At 40.5% G+C, this 25,268-nt stretch overlaps 1 protein-coding gene across 1 annotated transcript in view; it reads right to left on the bottom strand.

Moving 5' to 3' along the window:
- Positions 1–2,306: 2,306 nt before the first annotated feature.
- Positions 2,307–25,268, bottom strand: part of GCC2 (GRIP and coiled-coil domain containing 2) — a 44,045-nt gene continuing 21,083 nt past the window's right edge. Inside the window, exons 17-24 of the mRNA XM_045000717.1 lie at positions 23,341–23,478; positions 18,889–19,010; positions 15,477–15,653; positions 14,335–14,552; positions 12,354–12,548; positions 10,067–10,206; positions 8,835–9,036; positions 2,307–6,613 (exon numbers count right to left, since the gene is read on the bottom strand). Of these exons, the coding sequence (XP_044856652.1) occupies positions 6,543–6,613; positions 8,835–9,036; positions 10,067–10,206; positions 12,354–12,548; positions 14,335–14,552; positions 15,477–15,653; positions 18,889–19,010; positions 23,341–23,478 (1,263 nt within the window). The 3' untranslated portion in view covers positions 2,307–6,542. The remainder of the gene's footprint in view (positions 6,614–8,834; positions 9,037–10,066; positions 10,207–12,353; positions 12,549–14,334; positions 14,553–15,476; positions 15,654–18,888; positions 19,011–23,340; positions 23,479–25,268) is intronic.

The following is a 25,268-nucleotide window of genomic DNA, read 5'->3' as shown; positions in this document are numbered from 1 at the left end:
CTTCTTTACAAGGTATCACTGGTTCTCAGCATCAGCTAGTGCTAAAAAGCACCAAAGCTCATTAAAAGGGTTGGACATAATTTTCCATCAAAACTTTTTCTGGATCGAAAACTAGGGGTTTTTAAAAAGCAGAAAAAAGTCACAGACAATGTCTGCTTTCCTTCAATATTTGTTGTGGTTTTTTTAATTGAAAAGCTGAAATTAGTCTGCCATAACCTGAATATGGTTTGGGGTTTCAGAAGTGTGTGGCTAAATATCTGCTGCTTGCTGTGTTTGATTGTTTAAAGAAACAATAACAAAATTCTGCTTAAAAAAAAATCCAAAACTTTTGAACCACCTCAGCTTGTGACCAAACGCCTGAGCCCATCTAGTCAGAGATTTTTCCAGGTTTCTGATATTCTGCTGGCTTCCTTGACTCATATCTGTCTCCATAACTTTGGGTTCATTTAGCTTAGAACATAAGAACAGCCATACTGGGTCAACCCAAAGGTCCATCCAACCCAGTATCCTGTCTACCGACAACGGCCAATGCCAAGTGCCCCAGAGGGAGTAAACCTAACAGGTAATGATCAAGTGATCTCTCTCCTGCCATCCATCTCCACCCTCTGACAAACAGAGGCTAGGGACACCATTCCTTACAATCCTGGCTAATAGCCATTAATGGACTTAACCTCCATGCATTTATCTGTTTCCTAGAGACTGGCTCCATGGGGTCCCTCACAAACTGGAGACAGTTACTGTGGGTTTGTCTTTAATATAGCTTATGTACATACTCCACGAACTGAGCATTTAAGCTTGTTCCAGAATCTGGGATGAGCCTATGTTGTGAAAACTGAAATGCTCAAAATAGCACATGCATGTGAATGGACACAGGGTGCTAAAATTAAATTAACCCAGGGGTTCTCAAACAGGGGGTCAGCACCCGTCAGGGGGTCACGAGGTTATTACTGGGGGTTGCGAGCTGTCAGCCTCCACCTCAAACCCTGCTTTGCCTCCAGCATTTATAATAGTGTTAAATATATAAAAAAGTTTTTAATTTATAAAGGGGGGGGTCACACTCAGAGGTTTGCTATGTGGTCACCAGTATAAAAGTTTGAGAACCACTGAATTAACCCCTCTGGAGCCTCAGGGAATGTAGGGGAGGGGGGTCTCCCTTGGTAGGATTGTGAAGGATATTGCTCTTCTCATGTGATCCCTCCCCCAGTGGCTAATTTTAAATGAAGCTACCCTCCCCTGACATGAATCTCCCTATGGCACTGAAATTAAATATAGACCATAATTTGGCATTTGAGAAGTGAAAGGGACGGTGGCCCAAATGGAAAAGTTAACAGCTTGGCTCTTCTGCAAGCCTCAAACTGCTGAATGAGCTTCAGGGTAGGGAAGGCTGTGCCTCCCAAACAGCCTGGCCCTGCCCCCTACCCGACCACCACCCACTTCCTGCCCCCTGACTGCCCGCCCCCCTCAGAATCCCCGACCCATCCTGCTCCTTGTCCCCTCACTGTCCCCCAGAAACCCCACCCACCACAACCCCCACCCCAGCTGCCTGTCCCCTGACTGCCCCAATCCCTATCATCCCCCACTGAGTCCTGACAGACCCCCAGAATGCCCACAATCCAGCCCCCACATTCCCTGTCCCCTGACCCCCCCCCAACCTCTGCCCCCTCCCTGTCCCCTGACTGTCCCTGGGACTCCCTGCCCCTTAGTCAACGCCCCCGGCCTCCTCACCCGGAGCCTCAGCCCATCCAGGAGCTTTCCTCGACAGAGGCAGCGTGGCTTCAGCTGGGCCCCTGAGCTCCGCCCTGCTCAGAGCCGCGTGGTAAGGGGGCGGGGCTGCAAGCTCCAGGCCGAGAGGAGGGAGCTCAGGCCCCGCCCCTTACCACACAGCTCGGAGCGGGGCGGAGCTCAGGGGCCTCGCTGTCCAGGGACGCTGCTGGATGCTCTGAGGCTCCGGGAGAGGGGCAGAGACTGGGTCGGGCTGGGGCAGGGGAGGGAGCCTCAGCCATTCTCATGGGGGCCCCTGTGGAGCCCGGGGCCTGGGGCAAATTGCCCCACTTGCCCCCCCCCCCCCCGGGCAGCCCTGTTCTTGGACATAAGAAATTGGATGCTATTCATATAAAGAGGCCAATCTTGTGAAAGTGTTAGTTTCAGGTTAGAGTGGCTGGTGTGTAAATTAAACCAGAGAAACTCTGAAGCAGCTCCTCCACCCCTAACACCACACATTCAGCATTTTTTAATCAGTCTCAGCTACTCGATGTCAGCCATTTTCTGTCTAGTAGCGTATGCCAGACAAACAACAAAAGCACAAATCTTTTTTAAAGTTCATTTATATTTTTCCTAATAAGATACACTAAGACAGTTATTTGACATTAAATTTCTAAAATTATGTTTCTCCCCACACACATATTCACATTCATTTTCAACATGGTGATGCTATCCCCAAGTCAGGATTGTGCCAATATTTCTATAGTAAACCCATAACTCACGTTATTCAACTTTTTACTATCATAAACCCTTTTACTTTTGTACTGCAGGACAAATCCATAACAGGAAGTACTTGAATAACATTTACTCAAATTATCAAAGAAAATAGGCATTCAGAACAAAGGCACCCACTCAGGTGAATATGCATTTTATCAAAATGTATAACAGAACATTAGGAGACCATCAATTAAAGTCACATTTCCAAACATTTTTATCTACTTTTGGTACAAGTAACCCCTATGATTACTACAACAGAAAGAAGTTCTCTTCCATTTGTTCACTTTGCATGTCTGACACCACTGTTTTGTGGATGCTGCCTGCCTTTCCCAGGCTCTGCAAGAAGGTGTTTAATGGTCATAGCAGCAGCAGAGCTAGTACAAAAAGGTTGGGAGGTAGATGTGCAGAGAGAAAGGATGGACCTGAGCATCTTTAGTGGTGTTGCCTTCAGGCCCACTCAAAATTTCCTTGTGAATAAATGAAGGAGCAGTTTGTTTAAAGTGTTTGTTTCGTTTCTTTACAAAAAAAATAAATCAGGATATGTTTTAAAGCGTGCTCCTCAGAAAGGTTTTAATAGTGAATTAAAAAAAAAGTATTCAATGTGACTGCCTCTCTGAAGTGGCCAGTTATGCCTCTCTGGACAGCTGTGCCTCTGCAGGTGAAGAGAGAAGCACAAGCCAAGTGGTGGCACCTGCCGGAACAACACCTTTGTAAGGCAATAAAAGGGAGTGGGCTGCAGACTTGTGCAAGTGTAGGTAGCAGTTGCTGAACCACAGTCCAACAGATGTGCAGGGGGTGGGGCCATGGCCCTGATCAAACACTCTCCCTCTGCAGTTTCTAGCACTAGCTTCAGAAACTGCAGGCTCTTTTGGAGTCCCCAGCATCTGTAATCAAACTGTGGCCCTCTTCCTTCTAATGCTAGGAAGCCCCTAATTTGGCCCTAAGTATGTAAACTTGGTGGGGCAGGGGTCATGTCTGCTTACAAGTCTGTAAACAACTCAGGATAATATGGTACTGTAAAAATAGTAAACAGAACAAACAATGAAAGTGAGGCCAACATATACTCTTTAAAAATGAGCAGCACAGTGCAAAGGTGAGCAAAGTGCCAGCTTTAATTTTCAATTTAAATTGCCTTTTGGAATTTGAGTCACAACTAGGGTGCTTTATTAGAAGACTAAAATGGAAGTTAATGAAATATATATTTACCATTCAAAATAATTCTGCTTCCAGTCCACATGTCCTGTCTATCCTGTTTATTGTTACTATGTATTAAAAAACCCAGGCATGCACTTACAGCTGAAGTTTCTTCCACAGCCTGGAAAGGTTCTGTTTTGAAAGCACTGACAATTGTATCACACACATTATACAAATATGTTTAGTTGTAATTATTAAAATAGTCTTGACAACACTCTTTCAAGGCCTCAGTAATGTTCCTTTGTAGCAGAAGCATATGCAAGAAGTGTATATTACATTCATGAGCACAATATTTGAGTTTCACTAAAATAGTGGATATACAAGTCAAAAGTCTGAAAACAAATAAAAAAGCCATTGCTGTTTAATACAGTCAGTGTTAAAGTATGCAAGCAGCATAAAATGTTATTCACAGTTTGCAAAGTTAAATAAAAATCTTAGGATTTGAAATACACATTTTAAAAGAGAAAAATTCACTTGTCACAGCCTCTCTATAACAAAGACAGTTGAGTAGATATTGTGCAGAAAAGACTGAAGGCAAAAAGAATCATGACAGCAGCAAATGTTCAGTTGAACTAGTTTTGAAATCAACATAAGAAACAGTGCAGACATTTTTCTGCTGTGATTTAAAAATGTAAGAGCATATGAGTGAAATATTATGAACTGAAAGCTTTTACCACCAACTTCGTCCTGGCATTGTTTTAATTAGACTAATCACAGCTGACTGTGAAAAAGAAAAATTAAGATTAACATTTAGTGATTTAGAACAAATCAATGGTGAGGAAGGGGTGCTTATAGTCCGAAAATGGCTGTAAAAACACCACAGTGGCATCTTCAATTGTTCAAAAGATGTCTAATTGTGAGGCCTGCAATCCTAGATAGGAAAGTCAAACGATGCTTTCTGACTCATCTATGACCCAGGACAATTCTGCAACTAGAATTTAAGAAGTGCATTGGTAATTGGTTTGTGCCAAAAGGATTTACTCTATTATGCTGGCTTTGCAGTGCTAACGGCAAATAGCAATTTAAAAAAATGTTTTCCCCCCTCAATATAGTAAGTCACAGGAAGTAGAGATGACTAAGAAGTCATTTACATATAGTCACTTTCGTATCAATAACTACTCATTATAGACATTCTGTTCTCATAGCAAGATAATCTCTATGGCTGTTCTTGCGGCCAAATTAACCACAGTCCTGATTAATACTATGTTATTCAGGGAGTGGACACCAGAATCTCAGGACTGCTTTTCCCTAACCCTGGTCTTACTGCTTAGTTTTGTACAGTGTGGTATGGCAGCAGTATCTGTAGTAGAGAAAGATGTGCTGGTGGGTCTAAGTGTGCATCTTCCCTCTGTGTTCAGAAGTGTAGTTTTAGGACTGAATAAGAGCATATTGGAGAAGGGGAGACAAATGTCTGAAAAAGTCTTGGATGGTAGGTGAAAAGAATGCATATGTATATATAATAAATTTACATACAAATAATGGAGTAATTAAGAGAACAGAACTGGAATATGTAGAGGAAAAAGACAGCCTGGGTTAGGAGGAAAAAGGTAAAACAAAACAGATGTAGAAGCTGGGGGGGGGGGGGAAGAATGAGCGCATTGTTTACAACAGAATTATACTTATTCTTACAGATGGAAGTGCTGTTTCCAGAAAAGCCACGAAGAAGCAGAATCTAAAATGAAGCACAAACCACTTGACCAAAAGGCAGAGACACAGGGAGGAGTGAAAAGAGAAAGAAGTGAGTAATTTCTTTACATTAGAATGCCTGCAAACTGCATCTGCTATAAAAGTTTTCCAAGTAAACACACTTCCTTCTTTCCTGGCAGCTTTATTTAGGGTGTGTAAACTTCAGCAAATTCAGATCCTTCCTTCAGGATCTTGTTCCTACCGTCATTCTTTATAACGAAGTCCCTTTATTTCAGTATAGTATGATGGTGCCAGTGCCTGCTTACAGCTTCTTGCCTGGTCTTCGTTACTCATCCCTCAAGTTGCCTATGCAGATCCCAACCTCAGACAAAGATACCTTAGTTTAAGCCCTCTCTCCTAGAATTTTAGCCCACGTGTGCCACTGATTCTTGAATATATCTGTCCTGGGCCTTCCCTGAACGCTCTCTAGCATCTGATCCAATGTCAGGCCTTGAATATCCATCCAACATATTAATATCCCAAACACAGGACAAGTTTTAGGGGTTACTAATCTCTTTGGCCCTAGGCTTCATATTCTGAATCTGCTTTTGCTGCAAACTTTACTGAGAATTTAGCCAAAGTCAAAACAGAAAATGCCCATGTGTCTCCAAATTCTCTTAAGAGCCATGCAATATTTTATAAAGATCATCATGCAGTGGAAACAGTTTTATTTGACTTTGATATTATACTATTTGGACAATAGATTTATAATACAAATTATTTGTTTTCTTCAAATTTATTGAGTGAAAATAGCATCCTGAAAATGTATTTTTGAAGTACTTTACTAAGAATTATTTTACCTGTTGTTCTAGTTATTAAATTATGTGACATTTTTAATAAAAATAAAATATGTGACCAGTTTGCCAAATTATGTTCTCAAGTAATCAGTAACGTTTCACCCCTTTCATTTTACTCCTGAATCCCAACTTGCTTAATCTAAAAATGTTTACAATAAACAGTGAAATAGTTTGGTGCACCCAGAACCTGGAGTCAGAAAGTAATAGAGCACATTCTTTAGAAACCCTCTATTCCAATTTTTACGCTAAGATGCATTGCTTAAGGTAATTTGCAAAATCAGAAAAATAAAACTGTCAATGCTACACATGTAAGGTTCATTCTTCTATAGTAAAATTTCTCTGTTAGTGCAATTGTGGAATGTAAATGTCTAAAAGATTTCCATTGTCTCATCGAAGTCCTGACCAACTGTGAAGGTACGAAGCCCAACCAGAGGGCCGTGATGCACTTTCTTCCTCACCTGAAGGGAGGAAAAATATGTTTGTAATCTTCACCAGCACTGAACAACAACTATGCACAAGTGAACTGAACGATACAGTCTTATTCAAGAGAGACAAAAAATGTACTGCTGTCAGTTTTCCTACAATCATATCCCATCCTTATGTTTGCCAGTTATCTTTTTTTTTAAGAGATATCTTTTAAAATACACTCTGGAAAACTGCTACCACATTGACAGATTTTGTCATCATGAAACACCACTGTCCAGTGTACGCTTTGTTTAGAGCTGTGGTCTCCAACCTTTTTACACACAAGATCACTTTTGGAATTTAAGTGCAACCCAGGATCTACCCCACCCCTTCCCTGAGGCCCTGCTCCGCTCACTCCATCCCCCGCTCCCTCCGTCACTCGCTCTCCCCGACCCTCACTCACTTTCAGCGGGCTGGGGCAGGGGTTTGGGGTTCACGAGGGAGTATGGGCTCTGGGCTGGGGCCGAGGGGTTTGGAATGTGGGAGGGAGCTCTAGGCTGAGCCTGGGGCAGGGGATGCAAGAGGGGGTGAGGGGTGCAAGCTGTGGCAGGAAGTTTGGGTGCAGGAGGGGGCTCCAGGCTGGGGCAGGGTGTTGGGGTGCAGGAGGGGGTACGGGCTCTGGGAGGGAGTTTGGATGCAGGAGGGAGTACAGGGTGCTAGATCTGGGGGGAGGATCAGGGCTGGGGCAGGGGTTTGGGGTGCAGGAGGGAGTCTGGGGTGCTGGCTCCGGGAGGGGGCTCAGGGCTGGGTTGCAGACTCCCACCAGGCTGCACTTACCTCGGGCAGCTCCTGGTCAGCAGTGCAGTGAGGCTAAGGCAGGCTCCCTGCCTGTCCCAGCCCCACACCGCTCCCGGAAGTGGCCTCTGGGGGGAGGTCATGTGGCTCTGCACGCTGCCCCTCTCTGCAGGCACTGCCCCCGCAGCTCCCATTGGCCGCAGTTCCCCGTTCCCGGCCAATGGGTGCTGCAGGTGCAGTGCTTGCAGGCAGGAGGAGTGCACAAAGACCTGCCCTGCCCCAGGAGTCATGGGGGCATGCTGGCTGCTTCTAGGAGTGGTGTGGGGCCATTGCAGGCAGGGAGCCTGCCTAGCCCCGCTGCACTACTGGACTTTTAGCAGCCGGAGATCGTGATCGACTGGCCGAGGCTCCAGGATTGACCAGTTGATCGCGATCTACGGTTTGGTGACCACTAGGTTAGAGTATTTCAGGAAACATGTCTGCATTTGGCAAAGAGATAAAAAGCCTGTTTCATCTCCTTTATTGACTTCACCTTGAAGATCCCATGTTAATGGTAAGCTCTATTCCCTAGGGACTGCCAGAACAGCAGTACTCAATGCTAGGAACCTTTTCTGCATTGCCATTCCAATTATAAATCCTCCCACTTAGTGCATTAGTGTGTCTACACATTTCACTGTCATGCTCACTTCTCCTCACTTCAGGAGTAACTGACTTATTCCTTATTTAAAAAAATGATCTGGAAAGTGCACATACTGCAGCTGACAACTGAAAATGTTTAACTAATTACAATTTCCCTAAATAGGGAAAATGACAAAAAATACCCAATAAAAATGTTTTGAATGGGATAATACAAAAAGCCTATTGCAAATTGCAGAGTGAATTATGTTTGACAAGTACTCTTAACACTTACCATAAGAGGGAGCTGTCTACTTCCAAAATTCTTGCAGAGGCCTGAATTTTCCTAGATCCTTGTACTTATGGGATATTTGTTGGAGAGTATTTTCAAAGGTGGACATTAGCCACTAAAAAGTTAGTTTTATAATATGGCCTTTATTAATTAAAATTAGACTATAACTTCTAGTTTCTTGGGAGAGCATCTGCCACGGGAGCTACTTCACAGTACCTTTTTTCCCTATATCACTTTGAATGAAATCTTCAGAAAAGTGACTATGTCTGCTATGAGGTTTAACAAGAATGGAAGTTATATTTACCTGTTTCTCAAAGGTTGTATTTTTATGTCAGATAATTTTTTTTTTAACTTTTGGCTAACAGTCTTGTTTTATTACAGTTATGAATATCTTAACTCCCTCCTAAATGACCAGAATAGTTCTATTCCCTGTCTGTTTACACCATGTTCCTGATCTTTATTGTTCTGGAAGATCTACACAGAAGGATGTCACACCAGGTTTCATTTTTCTTTTCTACTTTCATATTCTGTTTCTGCAACTTTTTGATAATAGGGAAAAGTACCTCTCATACCCTGGGCAATTGCAACAAGTTTTCCCTTCTCTTCAGGGCTGAGCTGCAACATGGTGTCCATTACTGGAAGAAGCCTCTCTCTTTCACTGCCTGACTTCAGAAATATAAATTGCAGCAGAACATTTTTCAAGTATTCCAGATTAGCAACAGACTTCTCTCGCTCTTGGTTCCTTTCCAGTCGTCTTACTTCACACTTAAGAAGCTGCAGGCAGAAAGAAACCATTAAATATTACATTTTCTTATTGATTTTTATAAAATGAACGACTGAATACAAACTAATCTGGGAACACAGCACATGTATATTAGACATGCAATAAGGTATTGAAAGTGTTCAGTAGTTTACGTAAGATGTGTTTTGGGCAAAGATCCCATGAGGCCTGAATGTACAGCTGGCCTCCAGATAACACTATTGGTTCAGAATCCATTTAACCTATTTATAATCTTAAACACCTTTTTGGATAAGTTCTGCAACATTAGTTAAAAGTAATTTAGTTGTATAAAGAAAGTATGGGGGAACAAGGTACAGACTGTGCAATTCTGGTGATCAGGAGTAAAATTCAAAAGTTTGAGTAGATATGTACTTGGGTTATGTTTTGGCAAACTATTCACTCATCTAATTAGGAAATATTTATATAGCAAAACAAGTGGTATGCACCCAAATTTTGATATTAATAGACTGTGCACCTCACAAGAATGCTGTTTTGAAGACTGGCTTCAAAAAGCTGTTACCTTCAGTTGCAGAAAATGCAAATTGTCTTTGTTAACTAAGGAGGTAAAACAGTCTTTGAAAACAGCACCTTTGAATCCACCAACCCTGATCAAATTGAGCAACTCCTACAATAAAATTAGATAAGTAACAGTCATTTGATGCTATATCAGCTCAGTATTCGAGCATCCAAAGAATCTTAAGCTCAACCTACATTTACATCTATTGAGTAAAGGTGCACTTGCATGTGAGAACTGACTTTTATCTTACCAACTACTGGGTGTATTTTGTCAATGTTATGTACGTACAGTATGTGGAATTTGAAAAAAAATTATAGGTAGTGAAATTTTGCATCTCACCAAATTTCAAACCTTCCAGTTTGAATAATGAGTTTTTGTGAAACAACTAATTTGGTATTAAGGTATAAAAAGAATTGCTTTGGAACACATACATACAGTAAACAAAAACAAACAAACCCCCCCTAAAGAGCCATATCTAAAATGTCAGTGAGTGCATGACTACTAACCTTAATTTGTTCCATTAATATTGCATTGGTTGCTTCTGATTCATGAAGCAATCCATTCAAATGATCAGCACTTTTTGTTGTTGTGTTTAGCTTCTGGACCAGTTCTTCTTTGGTGAGTTCTGTTTGCCATTGAGGTGGCTCTGCAATTTTATATTTCAAAAAGGATTACTTTGGAGTTTACTTTACATGGTACTTTACATTTGGACTGATGGTTTATCAGGGTAATTTTTCAGAATTACACTGGTGTCATGGTGGCAACATCAAATCATAGAAATGTAAAATCAGACTTCTCAGAGTTTTTCCATCACCACCCATTTCTATTATTGCTGCCAAATTTTTGGTTTGTGATTTTTTTGTACATACACAAAATTTAAAAAAAGTACTAAAAAGTTTGTAGCAACCAAACTATTTTTGTAGAATCTGACTTCAGTGGTTCTTTAAAGGTTTGGGGGAGGCACTCCTGGGTTGTTTTTCCTTTTGGAGGAATTCAATATTTCCTTAAAATTGTTTTTGGACTTGCTTGTCATTTCTGTACAATTAGCTGGTTGTCCTGCATTTCCCTGCTCTACTTTTTTTGCGACTTCAAAAGGAAATCCATGCACTTTGACACAAGTTCCCGCTGCTCCCATGTTCTCCAGTAGACCAATCCAGCTCAGATTAAAGCCAGTGGAAGTTCTGTGTCTGAATTTAATAGGAGTTGGATGAAAACTTAATAGCTTTCTATGCAGTATTCTGAGCTGTTCTCTTCACAATCAGAGTTTCTACAGTTTACCTACTCATTCACCCATCTGTTCTCCTTCCCATGAGAGTTCCTAAATGTAAATTTTATTTATTATTATTATTATTTTTTACCAATTTTAAGTACTCTTGGAATCCATGAATAAAATCTGTAACAAACATAACCCTTAATCCCTATTTGAGGACAAAGCTTATATAAAAATTAATAATCTCAATGTACACTCAGTGCTAAAAACGCATAGCGGTCTAGTGTCTGCAATATGAAGTAATCAAAGTTCAGATTTCTAACCCCTAGGAGATCCTAAATTATTCTCATAAGCCTCAGCCAACTCCTCAAGTAGCAATGTTTGTGGTGGCAGCAGTGTCCAATGCTCTGAGTATTACACCTAACTTTTACATGACCTGCTGCCAAGTGGAATTCACAACCCCGAGTTAGGAGCCCAGGCTTCTTATACAATGCCTGAGGAGAGTCAGGTACCTAAAAAGGGGGATTTACAGAAACCAACATGTTGAGTCGAGAGCCATCTAAGCTAGCCAGTAGGAAATGCTCAGGAGAGGGGTGTGGCTTAAGTCATGCCCCTCAAAGGGAGTTCGGTGCGTATCTCCATTCAGATGTCACAGCCACGAACCATCTCCTGGGGATAGGTGCCTAATCCAAGTCACTCATTTTTGTGTGTGTACACGAACGTACACACACACATGCGCAAGCACATACTTACTTTTAGCCCATAGCCCAGTGGTTAAACACTCCCCCAGGATGCAGGAGAACTGGGTTTGAATCCCCACTCTGCCTGATGTAAAGCAAGGACTTGAACCCAGCTCTCCCACCTCCCACTGAGCTAAGGGGTATTCCTGGGTGAGACTCTCAAATCTCTTCTGTTGAAGCTGTTCCACTTGTATAAAATATATTTAAAAATAATCAAACTAGAGAGAGAGAGAGCAGAGACAGTGTGTTAGGGCACTCCCCTGGGATGTGGGAGACCCATATTCAAGTCCCTGCTCCACATCAGGCTGAGGGGGACTTGAACCTGGGCCTCCCACATCCTACATGAGTGCTCTAACCGTGAGGCAACTGGGTAAAAGGTCATCACCACCACATTTTCCTCCATTTTATGCATGGCCCAGTCCAGGGGATGTGATCTATGCTGGCCTGTGAGCACATCTACTGTATGGGGCCTTGCAAGTGAGATCTTTGGCAGAAATTTAGGCACTTAGGGGACCTTACCAGTGGAAATTTAGGTGCCTAGGGAGTTTAGGTGTCTATAGGGTTAGGCGGCAGCTGAACAGGGGGGTTTTGAGGATCTAGATTTTGGACTTAGGCACCTGAAGTGGTTGTCAGGTGCTTAAGTCTCCCTTGAAAATCCCACCCAAGGTTGCTGCAACACCAGGGGGAAAAAGTTATGGGAGTAAAGTGGAGAAAGAATGACAAGTATCTCAATGCTCTAAGGGACAACTTTCTATGGTGCCCAGAAGAGTACCAAGTAATATTGATTCTATAACTCAAATTAGTTAAGTACTTAAACATCTATTTAAAAAAGGTTTTACTTGCCAAATTTTGCTTCAGGAGAATTAAGAAGTTGTTCCAATGATGGCATATAGGTGCTGGCAGAAGACACAGACTCTGTGTCAGTTGTTTCCATTCCTTCTCCCTCTTCCCTAGCTACAGTGTGCACATCAAGAAGAGGAAGGTCAGTGTTTCTCCGTTCTCGCAAGTTCTTCACTGGCAGGTTTGAAACAGCCGGACCTGAAAAAGAATTTCTTTCGGATGGCATACATTAATAAATAACACAGCTGTATGCTGGGGATGATCACCCAGAAGCCACTCAACTGGATATGAAGGAGAATGTGAGAACTAAAGATGTTGAATACATCTTTTAGCATCTTAAATTAAGGAGACGTACACATGCAGTAAAGTGAAACAAAGCATCATGTGAGAAGTTCAGTCATCCTTAAAGAATGAATAAAGCATATTTCACAATATAAAACACAGCCTTTCACTTTAAAGACACCACTATAACTAAAGCCCAGATTACCAGTGATTTAAAGCATCTTTTAAATGGCCTATGTGAAACAAGTCACTGGTGTAACTATCTTAAATTTGGGAGGCAGTGGGAAGTAAGACCAGAGATGAGGCTGCATTAATCCTATAGCCACAGTGAAAGGGAAGGGAGGAGTGAAAAGCTGGACAGTCACCCCCTAAGAGATTGCACCTATGAACCAAATGGGTTGTCTCAGTCCAGTTTCTGGTCCATGCCCACTCACCCACACAAATCCCAGTAGAAAACATTCTGGATCATCATATCTTTTTTCAGTACATATGCTAAAAATATGAAAGGATGGTGCTGGTTTTACCTTTAGAAAGATACGGACCAAGGGTTAGTTTTTTACTCTTTTGGAAGGGTAAGCATTTCACAGCATACCTGTTCAGTTAACTATAATTAGTATATGGTTCAGTAACAGTGATGAGGGATTTTTTAAAAATAATATTGTAGATTGTTTCAATTTAGAAGGGATTTTAGTGCTTTTTAGTGCACTCAAGGGATTTTAGTGCTTTTGAAAGTTGCATGTTGACAGATGTGGAGAAAGAGACAGAGACACATCCACATAAGAAATAAAATATAAACAGAAGCAGCATAAACACAAGCCCCTTCTTTCCCTGCGCATCCCTCCCCGCTCTACAATGTGCCTAGATCCTGAACTGGGGAGACCCCTTCTAAAAGTGACTTTAGCTCAGCCTCCAGAATCAGTCTTCAACTTATTTTCCGAGACTGCCAATAAGGGTGCCAATTTGGATGCTAATCTTTATAATATAGACTGACCCTTTAGGAAATGAGCGGAGACCACCAATTCACTCTATACGTGTCACTGTGTAGCCAAATAGCATTTGGGGACTACCAGTTTAGGTTAGGTTTCAACCCATGACCATGAGTTCAAAGGCTCTATTTCCTATTACCAATACCCTGAACCATTCAATACCCTGGCTTTTCAGTAAAGTTTTAAATAATAAAAAACAACAAGATCTCTATCAGACACATATACCACTTATCTATATATGGCTAAAAAGGTGTTTTATAACTGCTTGGTACAACATTTAAGAATGTATTACAAACACAGTTTACTAGACACTATCACATTCTATTGCTCTTTTGCTAACCCAAGATCTCATCGCAAAAGACAGCTGTGTAGCTTAGAAGTTATAGAAGAAGCTACATGCACCAAATCAGTAGCTTTACTCTTTATCTTGGAAGGAGATGTCCAATGGGCTCTCCAAAACCTGATACAAATGGACAGGCAGAGCAAGAATGACTCTTCATCCCTCTGTCAGTAAGAAGACAAAATCCCAGATGTCACAGAGGAAATAAAGTGACGTAATTGACATAAGTACTGTATCAATAGTTGAGACCAATATCAGTGCTTACCATTTTATATGTAAAAAAACAGTTGGTAAATGGGTACACCATATGTTTTTGGAGAGGTCTGTATGATTATCAACTACAGAGTTTTTGGGCTGCATGACTGTATAAACTTACCTCTTGTGTTGGGTTCACTCTTAAGTTGGAAGAATTGGGCTTCTACCTTGGATAGCTGCTGTTGCAATGTCTCTACAGTCTTCCTATGCTCTTCTTGCAAATGCCTCACTTGATCTCTAAAACTGTTCCGAAGAGCTTCGTTCTGGGTCATCAGCTGACTCACAGTCTGTGCATGCTCTGACTTCAACACCATGTTCTCAGACTGTATAGTACAGACCCTGAAAGGTGAATGTTTACCTTATAGATGATTTCCAATTATGTTCTTTTTTCCCCACTAATTATGCCAACCTAAGAAAAAAATTTGTGCCTCATGCTTCACTGATGAACCTGGGTCTTTTACTTAAGTATCAGGTCTGGTCTTTGTTTCTATGGCCAACAGGGAGCTGAAAGTATCTTTTGTTACTCTCCACCCATACCAAATGTCAACAATTCCAAAGATTATTCCATCCCACTCTCTGTGACAAGAAAGAAGTTTGACAGTACTACACAGGGAAGCAGGAAGAGAGAAGGGGAAGGATGGAGTTTGTTGAAGTGCCCTGAAGCAGAAAAATTTAAGACACCCATAACGCCGTCTGAAAAAATTAAAAGTCACAGATGCTCACTCTGACTAAAATAGTGAAATGGGGATTGTGGGAAGGAGATATTTAAAAATGTTACCTTTTCACAAGGGCACTAATTGGACTTCAACTGGCAATGATGGGATTCCCACCATTCTGTCTATACTGCAGTTTAGAGATTTGAACTCTTTTCCCAGTCAGAAGTGGACATTTGCATCAGATTACTTCACTAGATTACATTTTTCAACACAATGGGAGTTCTGTACATGGTACTTAGAAGTAGCAAGCAGCACTCAATGAGCTGCAAAAATGTAATCTTTGAAAGTATACAGTTAAACAGAAAAAAGGTGTAGGGAAATTTGAGTAGGAGGATGTTTAAAATCCCTGATCTTCTATCATTAAGTTCTAATGGCAGAAGCTCCAGAAGGTTGACAGCAAGAAATTAACAGCCCTTATGGAAATCCCGCTAACTTTCTGCACACAATTATACCCTTTCCATGAATGTAGAACAGTTCAAACAAACAAAGGCTTGGCATCAACTGCACACACAATAATACAACATATTTAGTCATCAGAGAACCATACTTTTCTCGGAGTTCTGCCTCTTTCGTCACCGTCTCCTGCAGCATCTTATTGTGCCGTTCCAGCAGGGTGTCATGTTCAGACTGCAATGCTTGAAGTTCAGTTACATTGATTTGTAAATTATGCTGGGCGTCTTGTAACTTTACTTTTAGTTGGTCTATCACCATTTCCATGTGTTCTCTAAGGAAAAAAACAATACATATTTTAAAGAGAGTTATCCCATTTCAGAACTGCCAAATGTATCATTAGTATTTTGGGTAATGTATTCTATTAGATCTGAATTACCTTTTCATTACACTAAATGGTTTGAATGATTCAGTGTTATGACGGGATTCTTTCTAGAATATAACCTTAGCTGAAATGACAACAAAATAGCTGATTTCGGGATTGTCCCAGGAACACATGGCCTGCTTGTGTCCCATTGTTCCTGGAACAGCTCGAAGCATTGCCTTATTAAGGGAGGGTGGGGGAAGAGGAGGGAAAGAGTGTTGTTAATAATCCTTTCAGCATTAGACAAGTTATGGGGGACAAAGCTAGAGAAGCTGTGGGTGGGAAGGAAAATAGATAATGGGTGGGGTGCAGGTTTAGGTAAGAAATGTCTCTTGGGCGTTTTTTGTATTTGTTTGTTTGTTTTGCGCCAGCCTGGCAGGGGTGAACACAAGGTACAGGAAAGAAACAGTAGAAGGTTGTGAAAAACGGGGTTGGGGGGAAGGTGGCAACCCGCAAAAATTAACACCAGAAAAACCAGTCAGTGTGCTATATTCAGATAAATTGATTCATGCAAGAGAAACTAGAGGAAAAAAGCAAACTCACCTGTCCCAATTTTGACAAAAATACAACTTTACGAACCTAAAAGCTTATTTAAGCTTAGTCCTTACTGATGTGAATAATTCTATTGACTTCTAAAATGAACTATTTGTATGGTTAAGAGTTGTAGAAATAACCCTTTAACTCAGGGAGTAATCCTTCCTTTGAAATTTTATCCTGTATTATTCAACTGTTGATCAAACTGTCCGATGTACAAATTTCTGAAATTAACCCTTCCCCAACAGCCTATGTCCAGCAGTAACAGAACACTGCTTCCCATCAGAATTCCTCTGCTGGCAAAAGGGGAAGATAAGTAAATGAGACTCCCTTACAACGATCTTGTTTCAAAGAAACTCATGCCCTGACTAGCTAGAATCTGATGAAGAATTCCTCCCAATTCTCAGTATCTTTTATTTATTTTTTTTTTTAAACTAGGCAACAGCTCAGATGCTATTTAATAGTTTCTATCAGGGATCCCCCCCTAACGAATCATAGGACTCCCTCTGCTGGATCTGGAGCAGTATTTCCAGACCTGTGCCAAAGATCAGCTAATCATGGCTAGGACTAAGATTGTCATGCAAATTTTTAGTAAAAGTCACGGACAGGTCATGGGCAATAAAGAAAAAAATCATGGAAGCCCGTGACCCATCTGTGACTTTTACTAAAAATATGCATGACGAAATGGGGAGCTGCAGGCTCCCCACATCAACCAAAGGGCCTGGCTCAGAGGTGCAAGGTTCCACCACCACCTGCGGCGGCTCCAAGCCCCAGGGTGCCTGTGGGACTCAGGAGCTGCGGGGCACCCCTGCTGCCCATGGTGGCTGGGACTTTCTGGGAGCCCTGCTGTCAACAGTGGTGGGGAGTTTGGGGTCTTGCCACTGACTCGGCACTCCAGACACCCCTGCCTCCACCCCAGCTGGGAGCTGCCTGTGGGGCACCCCTGCCTCCCTCTGCAGCTGGGAGCTCGGGCGCCCACAGTTCCCAGCCACCAGGGGCATCGGGGGACCCTGCAGCTCCCAGGTGTTGGGGGCTCAAGTCACAGAGGTCTCTGGAAGTCATGGATTCTGTGACTTCTGTCACAAAATTATAGCCCTAACTATGGCTTATGCACAATGACTCTGTCATTTTAGGACACTGACCACTTTTTGACTATGACCATCAGGAATGGTTGCCCTGAAACAGATTACTGCTAGCGTAGATCCCACGTGGAATTAAGTTTAAGACTTTCTGAAACTGCATTGAATTTGTCTGGCCTATACTTGCACTTAAAAGTTTTCAGTACTAGTTCAGTTCACCTTTTCACCATGTTTATGCCAGGGAAAGTTTACAAAAAAAGGGTAACAATGGGTAAAACTGTTGTGTATGCAAGTTTTCTGGGACTGGAACTGTTTAGTTTTTTTTTTTTTTTAACCGACATGTCAGTTAACCTTGCTGAAAGCAAGTCTAATTGACATGCTGGTAAGAACTGGACTGGCCCCTGGAGCCTTGCCTACACTCGCCTTTCGCTGATGCTGACAATGGTTCAGTTGAGCCGGTATGAACAGCAGCTTTTTGTAAGGAAGGTTGTAGCTGAAAACCATTTTCAACAGTACATTTTCATGCCACAAATCAGGCTTACACTGAAACTGTTGACCAAAAGGCAGACATTAGTTTCAGCTTCATTCTGAACCTCAAGGGTCCATCCCCCATCCAAGCAGGGACAAGAGAAAACAGATAATCCATGCAGGAAAAAAAAGTGTTTTACGTTTTGGTGAGGGAGAAGGTGGAGAAAGGGAGTGTAAACATACATTCATTCAGGAATAAAGGTTACCTGTTTTCTTTTAAATCAGGAAAATAAAGCCTTACTCTAAGATATCTGTTATATAGCTATATAAAAACAAAATGTAAATGTATCAAACTCAAAGTGTTTTGCCAACAGCCATTATGTTCAAAGTAGGAGTCCCAGCACAAGTTACTGAAAAAGGGGTATTGGTCAACTTGGAAATCAAGTGATTTCTAATAATGAGTTAAAATTAGATTCAGGTTTTAAATCTGTGCTTGAGTTTTCCTGCCAGTTTTTTGGGTTTGATAGTCACAACACTATTCCCTCACCCACCAGTAATTTTTTCAAATGGAAGACTCCACAGAAACAGGAGAAACTGGCTGACTATATATTATTTATTTGTATTACAGCAGTACCTAGTAGCCCTCAGGGAAATAGTGAAACATTTCTATTTTTCAGAGTAATATCAAATGTAGAACGTAATCTTAGTGAAAAATAGAGATTTTAAAAATCTTTTAGCTATAGTAACATAGATATGTGAAACAATTTTAGATTGAAATGTGATTTATAAGTTGATGGCATCCTTTTAAAGTGTTCTGTCTGGGTATTTCAGTAATCCTCAGTTATAAAATATGAATGTCAAAAATTACATGTGAATCAAGAATCATCACATAGATTAACAAACTGCAGTAATGTGACAGAAATGTTTGCCAAAAAGACTACAGAAGTGGATTTCTCATCCCCCTGCCCTTTTATTTAAATAGGTATACAATAGCAAAAAAAGTCTTGCTTATTGTTGGCTTCATTAGGCTTTAACTACCGAGCACGTATAGACATAACTTTTACCTTTCTTGCTTGGCTCCCTCAGTTTCAGTCTGAGAAGCAGATTTATTCTTTTGTTGTTTTAAAACATTATGAACACGGACTTTGTAGCTTTCAAATTCAGAGGTAACAGCAACTTGTTCTGCCTATAATGTGAAAAAAGAAAACCCTGAATTATATATGCCACTTATTTATATAAAACCAAATAGTTTCAGTTTTACTTTGTGATCTATATGCATATTACATTGTTTAAAGATCAAGAAATATGAACAGTTGCATTTCCTTTTTTGTTGTGTTGAATGGATGATTAAAACGGTTAATATATCACCTAAGAGAGCCAGTTCATTTAAAATACAATATTCCACGATTGGTAGGTAAACTTTTTTTGGTATAGGGAGAACATTAGTGTTAATCACATCTGTCTTTCGGACAGTTTACAAATACACAATTTTATATATTATATTGTAACATACAAATAGTACTATAAAACATTACGAAGTCCTTAAAAATAAAAACAACTACCAACAAAATATTATAAACAGCAACTTCAAAACAAGATGGCGATAGAAACAACACAGGCAATCATTTCCTCTGTCAACACACAGGCTTCGTCATAGTCAGTCACTGTTACAGTCATAATCAGACATCTATTTGTACTAAGACTGGATTTCTGAGTCATTCTGGTATTTTTGTTCAAGCAAACAAGATGATGGGAAAATTCCATACTTTGTTTTAAAAAAGTATATATACAGTTTATTTTCTGTCTTTTTACTATGCTTATACTAAAATCACTTAACATGTAAATTAAAGTTATGTCGATGTAAATTTCCTGCCATTAAAAAAAAAGAGTTAGGTAGCTTCATCTTTGACCACGGCTCTTACAGCAAGAAGAGTGTGTATTAATCCCATTGACTTGACAAGCACTGCTCATCCAGTATTCAAAGTTTTGTGCTCCCCTTCTCTAAAAATACCATCTGTGCATGATTTTCTCTCCTGAATCTCAGCAAGTGGCCGGTGGAATTCCCATAGCTTGTGAATTTTTTTTTTTTAAACATTGAGGGCAACACATGTCATGCCGTCTACTGGATGTAATACACCACCCTCTGCTAAATATAAATAAATATAAATAAGTCTCTCTGAATGTTCCAGTTGTTTCTTAACTGTGGTTGGTGAAGGAGCTTCCATGGGGAGACTGTACTTCAACAGCCATTGCTATAGCTCTTCTGGCTCCAGTGATGTTCGTCAATATAATTTTTTTTAAACAAATCCTTCACTTTTCCTTTCATTCAGGCACTTGAGTTAAAGTATTCCACACCCAAAATATTTGATAAGCAGCCTTTGTTGTATTCGATGCATCTTCACTTGCTCTACTGTTTTTGCACCTAATTTTTTAGTTGTGACTTGGCAAGTATTTTGATGCTCACCTTTTCATTGGTCACGTGCTCCTCTGAGGTGTCAGTACTCTTTTTCTTTTGCAGATGTAGTATCCGAGGGCTGGCCACACAACAGCTTCATACCATGTCAGTGTGGCAGAACTACATCCAGGATGGATGCTTTGCATTGCCCACGAAGGAATTAGCCATGATGTGTGGAAATGCCCAATGAGTCTACAAAGGTTGCCCTGGATAGCGAAGAAATTTGATGAGTTGAGTGCCCCCAAACTTTCCTTGAGGCAAATGAGACACACTCCTATAGGTATGGCTCCAAGAAACTCTCTCCTTTACAGCTTGGCTTCTGGCAGATTAGAGGTTTGTAGGTATGGTGTATTCAAGCAGTTGATTCAGAAGCCATCTACTAAATAGGACCTAGGGCTTCCAGTGGGAAAGGTTTGTAAGTGTAGTACAATAAGGTCCATATGGACTCCTTTACTTGCGCTACAAAACCTGCTTGACTCCTTTCTTCGCCTGTCTCAGTCTATTGCACAGACTAACTCCTTCCAGAAATATCTTTTTTGGCTTATCATGAACTAGTCTCAGGTAGAAGTGTGTTTCTGCAACCCTTTGTCATTTCATGCACGGCTCAACACTTCTGAAACCTCCAATTAGAAAAAAACCCACCTCTGCAGGGAAATGAAAATGTGGTCCTGATGAAAGCTCCTTTAAAACACTAATTCCTATGACCTTAAGTTTCTTACATTGACAGTCATTTTCCTGGTGCTAGTGAATGGACGCACCTTATACCAGATTCATTTTTACAAGGATAAGGTGGTAACGTGGACTCACTTGAGATTCCCATCTGAAGTTATGATAGTGTTCCACCACCAGTGTCAGAAATCCTTGGGAGTCTACTTGAAGCAGACTAACTCCACCCAATTTGATTTGATTAAGAAACCAAATTTGCTGAGCAATGCTGTTACAAAGAGAACTATGTCCCAAAGACATTTCACATTGCTATTATCTGGAAGCCATGTCAAGGCCTATTTGATTAGATGGATGTATCCACAACAGAGAATTGCAAAGCTGCTATTTGGTCCTCTCTTCAGACATTTACAAAGTACACCTCTACCCAGATATAACGTGACCCGATATAACATGAATTTGAATAGAACACAGTAAAGCAGTACTCCGGGGGGGGGGAGGGGGGAGGGGGGGGCTGCGCACTCCAGCGGATCAAAGCAAGTTCGATATAATGTGGTTTCACCTAGAATGCGGTAAGATTTTTTGGCTCCCGAGGACAGTGTTATATTGGGGTAGAGGTATATTACTGCTTGTATTCAGTTTCCAGAAGACGCTCTGTGCTCCAGAACTTTTCCAAGACAGGGGATTCCAGACCTTTTCCTCCCCTAAGAAGAATTTTATGTTAAGATGTCCTTTATTTTCAGCATGGAATTCTCTCAAATTGCAATATCTTCACACAGGCTTGAATGTTGTTACACCTCTTACTGTTTATGCTAAATATTAACAAAAACCTCTACCTCTTCACACAGTTGGCACTTGCTTTGCTATTGCTGGTCATTGCGCCTCTACTCATGTTCATTTGAGATGTGAGAATCCTGCAAAAATAATATCTTCAAAAGAGAAAATTACTTATTTTTGAACTCTGCTTTTCAGACGATGTTGTCTTTAGGACACTCCCTCACCCGCCTCCCTCACAGAGTTTGGACTTTCTGGTTTGTGAAGTTATTTTCTTTTTTCCTCCAAGGCACACATATGTTGATCATCTTGAGGCAGCTTCTTTTTCTGGGAGCTGTTGCATATTAATTTAAATGGAATAAATGGGCCAAAGGTGTTAACATAACCCAGTCACTGCCTAACATTAAACAGAGTTAAACGAGGCCTGGGGTTTGGTATACAGAGACCTCACTCTACTTAGGACTATGGTAAACACATGAAAAATCTTTTTAACAATTTATTAAAGTTACAGAAAAGGAAACATAGTTAAAGCATTTGAAATGTATTTTAACAGCATTTTTTGTTCCTTTTTCCTTTAGCTGGAGAGAAGTTTAAATGAAAAATCCCCTAGTTTGACCATTTCTCAGATGGTAATAACTGTCCCCTTGGGCAAAAGAGACGATGTTAGCTGAGATGGGCTGGAGCTGTTGTTGCTGCTGTTAATGTCTGATCCTATTTTATCTCTAGTGGGATTCAGATGGAGCCAGTAGGAGTGGCGATTTCATCTGGATCCCTCTCTCTGGCCTGGTCAGGATTTGTATGATGGAGGGCTGCCAGAAGATGGTGGCGGGAGCAGCTACGATAATGAAGCTTGCTTCAGTAGCCTCTGTCTGTCTTTTCCTATTTTTCCCCCAAGTTTTTTTTCTTTAAAGGACCCACAAAAGGAATGATGGGTGGGATACCCCATCCCCTCATTATTTTGCCCATCAATTAGGCCTAATATTTGAAAACAATTTTGGTTCATTAAATTTCTGGTTCTACATTTTTTATTTACCTAGCATGATTTCAGTTTAGTCCTTGAATTATATCCAGGTCTCTTGCAGCTGTTTATAACATTCATTATTGAAAGCAACTTGACGTACTTCCCATTTTAAAGAGCTCTGTGTAGCTCAAAAGCTTGCCTCTTCCACCAACAAATGTTGGTCCAATAACAGATATTACCTCATCCAGCTGGTCTCTTTACTTTCCATCAACATTTGTTATTATATCATCTTACAAACTTTTACATACTTTTTACAATTGAGCTCACTATTACAGTACATTTGTCAGCCCAATTATCACAACGGAGCCTCAGCTCTGGTGCAGTCAAAGAAACTGACTATAGTGTTTGGATGGCAGCATTTATATTCCATGGAGGATGGTGAAAAACAAGTAGTAAAAGGCCTAACTTGTGCGCTATGCTGCTATTGCTGAAAAGGTCAAAAACCATTACAAGTTAGGAGAATTCCTTCCAGTCATCTGCCAAGGAGCTAAGATCCGAGTAAGAATCCTGCAAGACGATAGCTTTAGAGAAGCAAAAGTGCAAGTTCAGTAACTTTGTCTTCTAACAGTCTAAAGAGCTATTACTTATTTTATGAAAAAGTACCTTTGCTGTGTTGCATTCTTCTTGTAGGGTTGCAATTTTCTGCTGGTAAGCACTCAGAGTGCGCTGGTGTTGCTCCAAAGCGGTCCGCAGATGTTCTTGAATCTTGTGTTTTTCTGATGTTAGTTCAGCCAGCTGAATCTGAAAATGAACATGCACTTCAACAAAACTAGAATGTAGTCTTCAGAATTGACTCTTGTTTTCATTAGGTGAACAGAGAATGAAACAAAGCATCCAGATATTCTGGTAATGGGAAACCTAGAAATGACTAGATACAATAAAATTAAAATCTGGTTTAAAAAATATTAATGTGAAGAAGGCCTGTGTTGGAATGTATCTGAGTAGTATCACACGCATCATTTATCATTTGAATTTTACTAAAAATAATGGGAAGAAATGTGCAGACAAATTTTTCTAGAGAATTATTTAATTTTTTCCTCAATTTTTTTTTTTTTAAAGCATAATCCCTATTTTCTGTAAATCAACAAATGTGTCATTTGGTGGCAAGGCAGATGCCTGTTACTAGCTATCAAAATTCATACTGATGAAAATTAACCTTATATTAAGGCTTTTTGCTGGCAATGTGTTTTAAATAAAACACCTTTTTTAAAAAGCAAAGTTTAATTAATTAGGGCCAAAGGTAGATTAAAAAAATATATCCTTGTCATAGGACTCAGATTCCCTAATTCTCTTTTGAGAGATTAAAAATAAATGGGAGAAAGCAGCAAGCCAACTGAATATCTGAACTGACGTGCATCAATTCTGAAATGTAACAGCAGCAGCACTTACACTTCACAGGGCTTTATACTTGAAACATCAGAAAAAAGATGCAGAAGGACAGTCAGATATAGTTTTTATAATTATGGAAAAAGTATATATAGAAATTGTACTATTTACTCCAATTTCACCACTCATGCTATCACACAAACCCCAAATAATGATTTCAGCAATGTTAAAGCAGATTAAATTCTCAAATGAATGGACTGTGAGTCAGATATGCCTCATATGATAGCAACAGATCAGCACATCTGATAGTGTGACAGATGAACTGATCTGTAGATATAAGAGCATATGAGGTTTAAGCACAGGGCTAGAAGACAGGTGATCCTGAGTTCTAATCCTGCCTCTGTCACGGATTTGCTGTGTAGCTTTGGCCAAGTCACTTCATCTCCCTGCCTCAGTCTCCCTACTATGAAATGGAGATAATAATACACACAACTACCTACCTTGCAGGGCTATTGTAAGGATTAACTAGGGTCTGTGAAGTGCTTTGTAAATTTAAAATACTGAAGCATGTGTCAGTATATGAGGTTGTGTGTGACTGCATAAATGATGAAGCTAGGGGTACATATTGCTTTTCAACATCTGTTGAAGATGAAAGTGAAAATCTTAAGAGCGTGTCACAGATAATGTTGTAAGCAATATGAAGGTGGAAAGGACAGTCGAAGACTTCTTTCTTACATGCTTTTAAGGTTTTGACTGGATGGAAAGTGTCCTGGAGCAACCTTAAGTGTCACTAAATGTAATTTTTGTTTATTTAAAAAAAACGCTAGGAAATTATTATTTCTACACCCTTGGTTACACACAAGACAGGGAGGAAAGAGAGGAGTTGGATGGGCCTGGGCATCAGAGAGAGAAACTGCACTGCTGGACCCGCTCCTGGCAGTGTCCACACTCTGAAGGAAGCGAAAGGCTACAATGTAGCTCAGGAGAATCATCGTCAGATTTTCCTCTTGGTATCAGAATCAACACAAAAGATACCTGTGCCTTAGCACAAGCACAAAATAATTACAAGAAATTGAAAGACTTAGGGTACTATATTAAATGAAACACTTGAGGACAATTGAGAGAACTGATTAAAAATAAAATTAGTGATACAGCTTTTGTAACAACCTGCTTACATTCTGTAGCACTCAGCGTATATTACCCCA

The sequence above is a fragment of the Mauremys mutica genome, chromosome 1 (assembly GCF_020497125.1).
Source record: "Mauremys mutica isolate MM-2020 ecotype Southern chromosome 1, ASM2049712v1, whole genome shotgun sequence".
Lineage (NCBI taxonomy): Eukaryota > Metazoa > Chordata > Testudines > Geoemydidae > Mauremys > Mauremys mutica.
This window is presented reverse-complemented; position numbering and strand designations above follow the sequence as displayed.